An 11,684-nucleotide genomic window follows, 5' to 3' on the forward strand; every position below is an offset into this window, starting at 1 on the left:
TGATTTTTTGGCAAGGAGAATCTACATAGTGTTATCAGTCTGACGAATGGATTGGATGCGCTGGCAAATGCGTGGTATGTACATGTGTGGGCTTAGCTAGTAGCTACTTGCATTGTTGTTAATTGATGTTATTTACCCCATTACCTGTACTAAATTTGACTAATTTAAACATTTGCATACTTAACAATTTAAATTCACAATAATTAAATACTGAGTGGAGCTGGTTTGAGCGTTGGAGTCAACCTAACCCAGCTGAACATCCATAAGAGTTTTTGAGTTCTTGAACTATGCATCTTAAAGAGTAGCCAGGTACAAGAGCTGTTTAGTTGATAACAAGGTTTAAAATATTCGTCTGTGAGCACTGTGTATGACCCATGGATGATACGGTTATATCGGTGTGTTGGCCTGAAATAACATAATATCGGGCTGATGTAAGTCTTCACCAGTCGTGAACAATACAATGCCTGATATAACCATTTAAAACCTTACCATGCAAGGGAGAGAGAGAGGATGGGTGAGGGAGAAAGAAGGCAGGAATAGTGTTGTCAACGGCCAGACCTGAGGTTGGCTTCAACCCAGATTGTGAACTGTTCGGGCTGGGCTCATTCAAAATTCCACTCTTGCCTGGCTCATTGACAGCCCTAAGTGAGAACAATGGACAGCCCTAAGCGAGAACAATGTAGATAGATGTGGATTGGGTATTACCCCAGCTAGTCCCTAGTTGGGAACACACAAGAGCTTCGAATGTCAATGCATTTTTGTCCACGCCGTCTGTCCATATTTCCATATCATTTTAAGTTACAAGCTAAAAATGAGTCAAAACCTATGGTTCAAGTGCAATACAACATTTCTTTTCACATACATGGGCACTTGCACATTCTTACACCACAGTAGTTTTTCACAGCAGTGACCACTCGTGACATTGTATTGGAACTATTTCTGAGTCTACCATTGAGTGAGGAAGCAAGTGCAATATACTGTGAGATGCTGACAACCACTGATAAAACCTTCCTAGAGCCACCTTGATGGTTAATATTAGACATGGATGAAGGAGCAACACAAATATCAGCTTTTACACAACTTTAAGTGCTTTAATGCCTGTTGTGTGGTCTAGTAAAACCTTGGAACTGCATATTGTTTAGACTGTACCTAAAATGATACGACAAAAATGGATTGACGGTGTGGATAAAACCGTAATCACGGTGGCCTCTCAGATTCCTAGCTAGGGACGGGCGGGGCAGTACGAAAACCGCGTCAGTGTGGAGGCGTGGGAGCCCATGGCCAACCCGGGGTCGTACGAGTAACAAATCATCTGCCATCCACGGTATGGGCCACCATACGGAAGGTCGTGAATGATGCATCAAGTTTACAGTGGACGGATGGCGCGATCATAATCTGGGTATTGTGGCTCCATCCGCCGTATCTATATTCCCTCCCGAAAAGAGGAGGGGAGGGGGAGAGAGAGAGAGAGAGAGAGAGAGGAGAAATGGAGAGAGGAGGGAGCCATGGCTCTTCTTCACCGTACTCTCTTCCACCCGCTCGCTTCTACAACGAAGATATCCTTTTCGTAGTCGACTCCGATCTCGAAGCCCATGTCGAGATGAAGATCGCAGGGCCTAAAGGCCGGCCCATCACCCGCTTGGATTCCATCAAGCATGCCATTCTCCTCTTCATCCACGCCAAGCTCTCCATCAATCCTGACCACCGGTTCGCATTCTCCGTCCTCGGCCAATCCGTTTCTTGGGTACGCTGTTTGATTCGATCTGCCCGTCTGCCTGTCTTTCTACTCTCTCTCTCTCTCTCTCTCTCTCTCTCTCTCTCTACTTGGAGTGAAATTGTTGCAGTTTGATTTTTTTTTTTTTTTTTTTAATTTATCTGCACGCTGTTTTTGCGATATTGTGGATGGGTTTTAATCGGTTATATGGGAATTTGAATGAGTTATCGAGATGTGTGTGTGTGTGTTTTTTTTTTTTTTTTTGGAATTTTGATGGGTTTGCTGTGATTTTATGAAGATTGATGAGTTCTGATTGAGTGAATAGTGACTGTTTCGGTGGGTTATATGCAGTCTTTGAATAATTTGATGGTTCGGCTGATTTCCCCTAACACCGATGAAAATTTTCGATGGATTTTGCCTGCTGTGCACTGAAATATTTGGAAATTTTGGTGGGTTTTGACTTTTGACTGATTTGGCCTGAAATGTCTGGAGATTTTTGATAGGTTTGCCTGATTTGTCAAATCCCTGAAATGTTTGAGAGCTTTTCCCAAAATTTTATGAAATATCTGGAAAATTTTGATGGTTTTGCCTGATTTGCACTGAAATCTTTGAAAATTTTGATGGGTTTGCCCAATTCGCTACGAGACGTCGTGAAATTTTGACAGGTTTGCCTGGTTTGCACTGAAATCTCCAAAAAAAAATTGTTGGGTTTTGCCTGATTTTCCAAGGAATCTCCATAAATTTTATTGGTTCGCGAAATCTCCATACTTCCGTTGGGATTTTCGGTATTTGCTCCCAAATGCTGATTGTTTAGCTCCAATTACCCAGAGATTGATAGATATTGCTGGACTCCCCATAAATGCGTCGTTTGATTTGACACCATCTCCTAATTTTTTTGTATAGGACTTTGCCTCGTTATTGACTCTCTCCCCATCTCATGCACTTTACTGGTAATTTTGAACTGTTTCCTTCTCTCTCTTTTTCAATATTGGAAGGTACGGAAGGAGTTCAACAGTGATGTTGATTCTGCAATGGCTGCGGTACGGGCGATCTCAGCTGATTCATCATATGGTCATGCTGATCTCACTCAGCTCTTCCGTCTAGCTGCTCACGAAGCAAAGAAATCCCGTGCGCAGTCTCGGATATTCAGAGTGGTAAGCTTTGGGTGTACGATCGCTTTTGTTAATTGATTGTGTTTTTCTTTATTGTCTATTTGCATGAGAATTGGGTATGAGAAAATGATGAAAGGGAGACCAGTTTGAAACATGGAACAGTTTTGTATTATTATTATTATTATTTGAATTAGTTTCAACTGTAAGTCAGATATCATGATTTCTAACAGTACATGTCTCCTAATCCTATGATCCAGTGTTCCATTTTGACGGGAACTTTTAGTACAACAATCACCTTGAATGCTCCAGCCGAATATGTAAACAAATTGCCAACTTGATTAGCTAACATCATTCCATTGAAGCTTTCTCCCTCAGTGAACAAACGCCCATTTGTTCGTGGATGCTCACCCCACTCAGATCCTTAGGACCTTCTAAAGTTACTATAGCTAAAGTCACTAGCTATTCATACCATATTGTCAATCAAGAACTTCTTTGCTTGAGCTTTTTCCTGCCTCTGAGTAGTGGCATGGCATAAGAGAGTCATGCTTCTAATTCATCACCCTTTTTTGGTCATTTGGCATTTGATCGCCTCCAGAACTTCTTGCGACAGGACTCTTACCTACTTTTCATAAGCCTAGCCCTGGTGGAGAATTGATCAACCTTCTTTTGAGAATCTAGATTAGTGAAGTTAGTTTGAATGCAATTACCTCTCTCTGTCTCTCTCTCTGTCTCTCTCTCTCTCTCTCTCTCTCTCTCTCTCTCTCTCTCTCTCTCTCTCAGGAAAAAAGAAAGACAGAAAAAGAAAAAAAGTGGATAGTTCGAATACAAATTTCCCCAGTCCGGGGTTTGGCAAGTGTTTCAGTGTTCCATCTTGTGAGTTGGCTACATCGGCTGCATGGCTACACATCGCTTGAGTGCAACAACAGGACTTTTAACAACAAGTTGGCTTCTCCAATGCATGTGTTCTTCAAGGCAACATGGCTAGTAGTGTAATGGACTAGAGCCACCAAATGGTTCAAGGATTGTCCGATGGGGCTTTTCCAGGGGAGCTGGGGGATCTTTTCTCCACTGTACTAGCTGGATGATCTCCTCATCCTCCTCCTTGTTTTCTTTCCTTTTTCCTTCTTTAATAAAAATTTGACTTATCCTTCAAAAAAGAGAAAAGTAAGTTTTTTTTTTTTTTCCTAAACTATTTAAAAGAGCATTGAGTTTGTAAAAGATAGAATGTCGGGTGAGCTTGGAAAATTCTTTGGCTTACCATTCATGTAAGGCAGCCCTGAAACAACATGGTAAATTGTTATTCAAGTCCAAGAGAAAATGCAATATTTTGTGTAAAATAGAGCTAGATTTAAGCAAAACTGGAAACCAGTTAGGAATAGCCACTGTAAGAAGTTTTTTTGCAACTTGGGATCTGACTGCATGGGAGGAAGGGATTCATCTTTAATTTTCTGACAATCAATGTTGTTTTATTATAAGAAAAAAAGAAAAGAAAAAGAAAATGAGAAGAAAATGACAGAAAAATAAAAATATGGGTTGGTATCCAAATGTTAGGTGGTAGCATGAGCAAGGAGCGTCATGGCATCATCTTGTTGCCAACAGATATGGATTTTCTGACTGTTATGTTCTTGCTAACAAATGGAATTAAGGAAGATGGTTAGATCCCAAGTGGTCATAGCCTCATAAGAAGGGGTTCCCATATTTAGAAGGCGATTTCTAAATTTTGAGATGCTTTGAAAGGTGTGGGTAAAGCCTTTAATGATGGTTTGAGATTTTTAGGGTTCTCACATTTGGAAGGCAATTTCCAAATTTGGAGATTCTTTGAAAGGTGTGACTATACCCCTAAATGATGGTTTGAGATTTCTATGCCTCTCATATTTGGAAAGCAATTTCCAAACTTGGGCTTGCTTTTAAAGGTGTTGTAAAGCCTTTTATTGGGAAATGGGGAAAGAATCATATTTTGGGAGAATTAATGGGTGGGGAACTCTTCAAGCTCAATGATTTCTTAGGTTGTATATAATGCGGCGAGAGTGGGAGGACTTTTCGTCAAATCGTGAAGTCAATTGAGGATATGCCATCAAGGTGGAGATTGTTGGGGGTAATGGCTCATCACCTTGGCTTTAGGTGAGGAGCATTTTTCCAAGGGTAAAACCTCATTTATGCATGTTGGATGAGGGTTTCACCTATGATTTTTAGTATCCAAGTTAGGGCAATGTTATAAAAGGTAAAAAGATGGCATTTTCTCTTTGGAGCCTAGAAGGGAATAACCCTTCTAGGCTCTAAAGATAAGTGGATGTTCACCATCATCAAATCAAGACACGAACCGAGATCTCTCTGTGTAGGCGCTTTGATGGCTATGTAGATGATCACACAAAGATAATGTAAAGTAACCATAAGTATAGACTTTGGTATATATGAAAATGAGTTGAGAAGGGGACAAAATATACGTGGTTCATTGCAACATGACTACATCCACTGGGAAGCACCAAAAAATTATTATACTAGCAAAATTAGGAGAACACAAGACATAAGAGAAGCATTGCTTACATATAATGAACAAAACAATAAACATCTTATATCTCTTTTTATAATGGATCAAGAGAACCTTTGAGAAAACTCTCTCCTCTTCTCTCTACTTTGTTAATACATGAGAAGAAACACTGGAGAGAACTCTCACCTTTGCCCTGCTTGGATTAGTGAAAACCAAAAAGTTGATGAGGAAAAGGAAAACGCCACATCCGAGGCAAATTATGGAAAAGGCAATCTGTGGAAAAGAATCCTTATGTAACCTGCTTGTTTTTGGCACACATAAATTCAATGGAAACGTGGAATGCTCAATGGTAAAAAAGTGAGAGTTCTCTCTTAAAATGGGTGGAAATTTCCTTTTCTTAGATTTTAGAGAGGAAAATGAAATGACACTTTTTTGAGGAAATATGAAGAAATGAAACTGATTTCCTCACCGCTCTTGGCTTTCCTAAATGAAGGGAACCGTCACATAAGAGTAAATTAGTTTTCTTTCCTAATTGAATCCTAGTTTGCACTAATATGAACATGCCATAAGAGAGACCCTTCTCCATCTTGCTGGCAAAAGGAAAACCCTTCTAGGCTCTAAAGAGAAAATGCCATCTCTTTACTTTTTTTTTTATGACATGTTCTAACTTGGAAATGAAAAATCAAGTGAAAAGATCCCTTTGCCCTTAAAAAGATGACCTTCACTTAACATGCAAAAATGACATTTTGCATTTGAAAAAATGCTCCTCACGTAAAGCCAAGGTGATGAGTCATCACCCTTAACAATATGGGTTAACTCCCAAGTTTATGAATTTCAAGGAGTGTTATGAAGTTCTGGCCGAGAAGATGGTGTGGAAGCTGAGGGTCAAAAAGGACTTATGGGATCATGAAATTCCAATGGTTGAAGAATTACTTATAGTTCTCGAGGATGTATTTCTATCAGTGAGTGGGCTCTAGTGTGGTTTTCTAGTCGAAAGAGTTCTTTAGAGCGTTAAGACCAATGTATCCCCCTAACTTAGGTCAAGGATCCAAAGTCTGGGATTCTCTTGCGCCTCCAAGTATAAGCTTTTGTTAGACAACCATCGCAAACAAAGTTCTTACCCTGAATAAATTGAAAATTGAAAATTGTCCCTTCCAAATACATGCATGCTTAGTAGAAAGAAATAGTTGAACCTCTTTTTTCATTGCAAGAGAGTTGAAGCATTTCGTTTTCTTTCCTTCCATCTCCTTGGGATGTGGTGGGTGATGCCAACTTGTGTGGAGGATCTTTCAAAACCTAGGGAAGTAGGCCTTTCAAACAACGAGACAAAGTCTTGTGGAGGATGCTTCCTCATGCTATGCTATGGGATATATGGAAAGAAAGAAACAACAAAATCTTTGCTGATAACCAATCCTTGATGAATATTGTGGTTGAGAAAATCAAAATCTCTCACATTGAGTGGGCCGGAAATTGCATGAATTTAAAGTTTGGTTAGAAGTTGGAAAAACACAATTAGCAAGGCAAGCATGATGTCTTTGAAGTGTGCCAAGATGGATTTTTCCCCATGAGATGGTGGAAGCTTAACATTGATGGTAGCTTGATGAGAAATCCCGGGTAGTTGGTTGGGAGGGAGGGGGATGATTAGGAATAACCTATGTAGAATCATTCTTGCCTTTTCGGGGCTGTTAGGCATTGATGATTCCAACCAAGCTCAAATGGGAAGTGATGAGGACAAGCTTGAAAGTCATCAAAGACTAAGCAAGTTTTTCTGTGATCATCATCTAGGGCAATTCCAAGTAAACTGTAAACATAAGAAAGAACAGGCATCCTAAGGGAGAACCATAACATAAAGACACACAAACCCACAATATAGGGAGAGATGATACATCACAAGAGCACCGAACTATGAAACAAAAATACATAATCTCCAACACTTCTAGAAATCAAAATAAATAATCTAATATGATTTAAAATCCAGAGTTGACATGCCTATATGTGGAGGTTTAATTGCTAGGCCCTCAAAATAACAAATTCCTAAATGGACTCCAACTTTATAATTGATAATCCCATCTTAACCTTACACACGCTCAGAAAATTGACCATAACTTACTCAAACGGTATTGAAGCTGCATGATCTTGGGCTTGTTGGAAGCCTAATTCAATAGAATTTCAAAACGGGACCAATTTTACGTGGTTTTGACATCGTTTGATATCTCAAAAGTGGGCTGCAAGAAAAGCGTTGAAAATTGAAAGTGAGACTTGTAACTCTATCCAAATAATTAAAAACTAGGAGAAAATCTCTAATAAATCATGTTGAGTTAGGAGTTAGTAAGAGGATTCCCCATGCGGGACCCATGATGTCAATGCACTCTCCAGTCTTCAGACGACACGGTTCTCTAGGATCAAATGACCATCCATGCATGATTCTTCGAAAATTTGGGCCTTTTGAACATTTTGACCATAGGTTGTAAGATGATCAGCAGTGGAGAATTGAGATTGTTTATTTAGCCTTGATCATATGAATGGGATCTTTTGCTTGAAGTGTTTTTTGAGAGAATGGGCAATCAAAGGTGGGCCTGGCATGATGATGGTCCATATCAATGATCGGACCCTTCTAGTAAATTAAACATGGACTTTCCATTTTCCAAGCCATCAATAATCAATAGCATGGTTAGAGTGGTTTGAAAAATATGACTTTGAGAAGAATGGGCAATCAGTTGTGGAGAAAGTCCATATCAACGGTTATACCTTTTCTAGTATAATAAATATGGATTGTTAGGAGCATCCAATGAAGGTGATTTTTGAGAGTTATGTTAATCAAAGGAGAACAGTTTAGTAACTCAATGACAGATCTTTCTATGATGTGGGAGTTTGCCTTTTGCTGGAATTTCCTCCCAATTGGGATACTTTGGCTCTAAGATTAATAGATTTTAATGTTTGTTGTGCATTCCTATTGTTAAGTACTTCACTCTTGGTGGAACCGTTGCTTATGTTTGCATCAGTATTGCCCATGAGGTTCTGGAAAGGTTTCTCCTATTTCAAATTAACTGGCAATTTCTAGTACCAGTGCTCATAACTGGATTGTATTAGACATTGGAAGCACAGAAGGTAGTTGAGGAGAAAGTAGCTGGGGAACATGTCCTAAGGAACAGTGCCATGTTCTGTGAAGTCAATGGTTGTGAGATATGTAGGATTCGATGGAGATAAATATGATGGAAGCTGAAGCTCTTTGTTTTGGCCTCATAATTTATTCAAACATTTGAGTCTTGGCCAGCCATTATGAATTGAAGCCTTCTTCAATGGTATTGCTGGATCACTTGGGTCTCCGTATTGAAACCTCCACGAGGCAGAATCCTTGATAATTTCCATGATTCACATTCCTGCTTTGAGAACTTTGATATCCCCTACATTTCATAGAGGTCCATGAAGACAGTAGATACCATCTATTTCTGCCATTGTAATAGGTTGTTTATTCCCATGTTACTGCCTGCATAATCTCTTGTGGAGGCAATGATCCTCTCCTCTGCAGTTGATGGGTGAAAAAATTTTACAATTGTCATATTCCAGAGGTATTATGAGCATATATCTAACTACCTTTGATGCAAGTGTAACTAGTGGTGCATGGTAAGGCTAGAGGAAATGTTTTAAGAAGGGAGGAAAGTCTGTTTGCAAATTACCAACACAGTAGGCGAGTAAAGAGATGCATTCCACCAGTCTCAAGGGGGATGATGGTCTTGGTCTCTAACAAAGTAACCCCACTTTTAGCATAGGGTTTCTTGGGGACTAGGGGTTTGGAATGAAAGGCCTTATAAGCAAATTTTACTCAACTAAGTAATTGCAACAAGTCAAAGTTAGTTTCAAATTGTATTCAGTTTAGGATAGTAGTTGCTAGAAGTCAAAGTTAGTTTCTAATTTTAGTAAGAGTCTTTATTAGTTTCTATTTCTGTTTTATTAGGATTGTAAGTTTGAAAGTTAAGAGGAGAGTTCTGTATGGAGTGTAATTGAAGAAGAAAAAAAGCCATTTTATTAGCACAAGGTAGAGGGGAATCCTCGGACCTTTCTTTTTCTTTTTTCCTTTGGGTTGTAAGTATGCATTTTCTTTTTTGGTCTTGCCGTCTGGCTAATCTTTTCCTTTTGCACTTCTCTTTGATTTTCTATCATTCCTAGTGGCACCTTAAGTTCTTCAGGAATAAACCAGGAAATACTGTAGAAAAATTCCAGCAGCATAGTCGAATCGACATCTAAGGATTCAGGTGGCTGATTTGCTACCAGTTTCTGCATAATCTGAGGTTCCGTCTATCTATTCTGCAGGAGCCGTTTGCCATAATTTTAAGACAAAATGCTAGTTTCTATTGATACTATTTCATTGCCAGTTCACAACCGAATTTGAACAATGTTTTTTTTTTTTTACAAGCTGCTAGCAAAAATTCCAGCGAAACCTGTATTTGCATCATCCTAAATGGATGATTTTTGAGCTTTTTATTGCAATAGAAATCATCCTAGCCACCTGTTCAAAAAATTGCTATAATCCTGTCTGCAACATGGTTAGGTATAATTCCAATCGCTATGCACTTGCTTGCCAGGTTGACACAGATCAGAACTTTAGTTGATGTGAGTTATGGGAGCTTTCAAGTATGAGGTGGTGATTGGGTATATGGAAAGCTATTGTGATGATCAATCAATAGAGTAAATGGATGGTGATGAATGAGATGAATGATTTGTGCAGGTTGTGACCAATGATTCATGTAGGTTTGTTTCAAATATTGTTGCGTTATCAATCTTAGAGTTTGTGAGACGGGAGTCGTTTATTGGATTGAGCTGTTGTGTCATCTAACTCATGATATGAATTTTTACTGCATCATCTACACTCGACTAATAAATCTAACTTGCCATGTTTTCGATTTCATTACAGGTCCTCATATACTGCCGATCATCCGTGCCCCCACAACATCAATGGCCAGTAAGCCAGAAGCTCTTCACTTTGGATGTCATCTATCTCCACAACAAACCTGGTCCCGAGAATTGCCCACAGAAAGTCTATGATGCATTGGTGGATGCCCTTGAGCATGTTAGTGAATACGAGGGCTACATCTTTGAAAGTGGCCAGGGGCTTTCACGAGTGCTCTTCCGGCACATGTGCGTGCTACTGTCGCATCCGCAGCAACGCTGTGCGCAGGATGACATTGACATTCCCAAGTCGCTGACAAAGAAGTCATCTGCGACTGATGCAGCCCCAGGTGAAGAGAGCATTCCTGTGTCCAGCCAATGAGACCATTGAGTATGCCAGCAGCACATACTTGGAACTATTGAGTTGAGCATCAGATGTGGGTACTGCCACTGACCAAATCTACTTCTGGTTGAATCCCTTTGTTGATTTTTTATCATTGGGTGAAGGTCTCTTTTGTGTTTTGTCTCTCTCACCTGCAGTTGTATTGATAGTTTGTTTTTCAAAACACTTGTCATATTGCCTTTTGTACTGTAAAAAAACTGTTGCAGCCTCTTCCTTCAGATTTCAGATCTGACAGGAAATGCCCCCAATCTTTTTTTCTTTTTTTTTCAGGGTATATTTACATCACTTCTACTCTGGACTTTCGTTCTGCTGGGATTGTGTTGGAAATAAACTCCCGTCATTTTTCTAAGAAAAGCATAACAGTTATGGTCAATTTCCGACACGGTATCCATGGAATTCGATTTAATTTTCAACCATGTTTAGCTTCCCAATGAAATCCAACTTTTGGAGCAATGGGTGGATGATTAGATGATAGATCAAGAGTCACAATCAAAGGATGCAAGTACTGGTAACATGTGGTTGTGAGTGTTGTCAATGTGAGCCTCTGCCATGGCTAATTCCAGTGCTTCGAAGAAGAGTAGGGTTACGGCTGCTGACTGTAGAATGTTATTCTAGCATTTTAATTACCCCAATTTACTGGAAAACCCCACCTTATCAAGTTTAGAAATTTAGGTTCTTACCATGTGGGGAAGCTATTTTCAAATTGCAGATATAGCTGCAACTGTTGGCAGCAGCAGTTCTTTGCTTTTACCATGAGAAAGAAAAATTAGGGGGAGAGAATTTTGAATATCTTCAATACAATCTTCAAATCCAATTTGATGACTTAAGAATGTCTTAACTGATGCAATTTTTATCCAACAGTAGGTGGTCCATCAGTTGGACAGTCTAGATTGACCACTTCCTCTTTAACCACCATCCATTTGGTGACCATCAATTGGATCGTCGGGATTATCTTATCAGTCTTAGTTCACAGTCTATGCTTCACTTGCAATTGTCTGATAATCAGTGTGGTTGCATGCATGCATGTACGCTGCGTTTCTTTTTTTGTGTTGCACTAAACATTTTACCAATCTCCTCCCA

General features: G+C 39.5%; 1 protein-coding gene across 1 annotated transcript; it reads left to right on the forward strand.

The window, feature by feature from the left end:
- Window positions 1–1,214: 1,214 nt before the first annotated feature.
- LOC131217425 (uncharacterized) lies at window positions 1,215–10,850 on the forward strand. The gene is made up of 3 exons (XM_058212350.1): window positions 1,215–1,744; window positions 2,710–2,868; window positions 10,227–10,850. Exons 1-3 carry the CDS (start codon window positions 1,487–1,489, stop codon window positions 10,581–10,583), a joined length of 774 nt encoding a protein of 257 aa, XP_058068333.1. The 5' UTR covers window positions 1,215–1,486; the 3' UTR covers window positions 10,584–10,850.
- The last annotated feature ends 834 nt before the right edge of the window (window positions 10,851–11,684 follow it).

Source organism: Magnolia sinica, chromosome 1 (genome assembly GCF_029962835.1).
Source record: "Magnolia sinica isolate HGM2019 chromosome 1, MsV1, whole genome shotgun sequence".
NCBI classification, from domain to species: domain Eukaryota; kingdom Viridiplantae; phylum Streptophyta; class Magnoliopsida; order Magnoliales; family Magnoliaceae; genus Magnolia; species Magnolia sinica.

What these genes read in the sequence shown, in the direction of transcription:
- LOC131217425 (XM_058212350.1), top strand. Translation starts at nt 1,487, where the DNA reads ATGGAGAGAGGAGGGAGCCATGGCTCTTCTTCACCGTACTCTCTTCCA. An exon ending in TCGGCCAATCCGTTTCTTGG is followed by an intron (nt 1,745 to 2,709) that starts GTACGCTGTTTG and finishes CAATATTGGAAG; the next exon opens with GTACGGAAGGAGTTCAACAG. An exon ending in AGTCTCGGATATTCAGAGTG is followed by an intron (nt 2,869 to 10,226) that starts GTAAGCTTTGGG and finishes ATTTCATTACAG; the next exon opens with GTCCTCATATACTGCCGATC.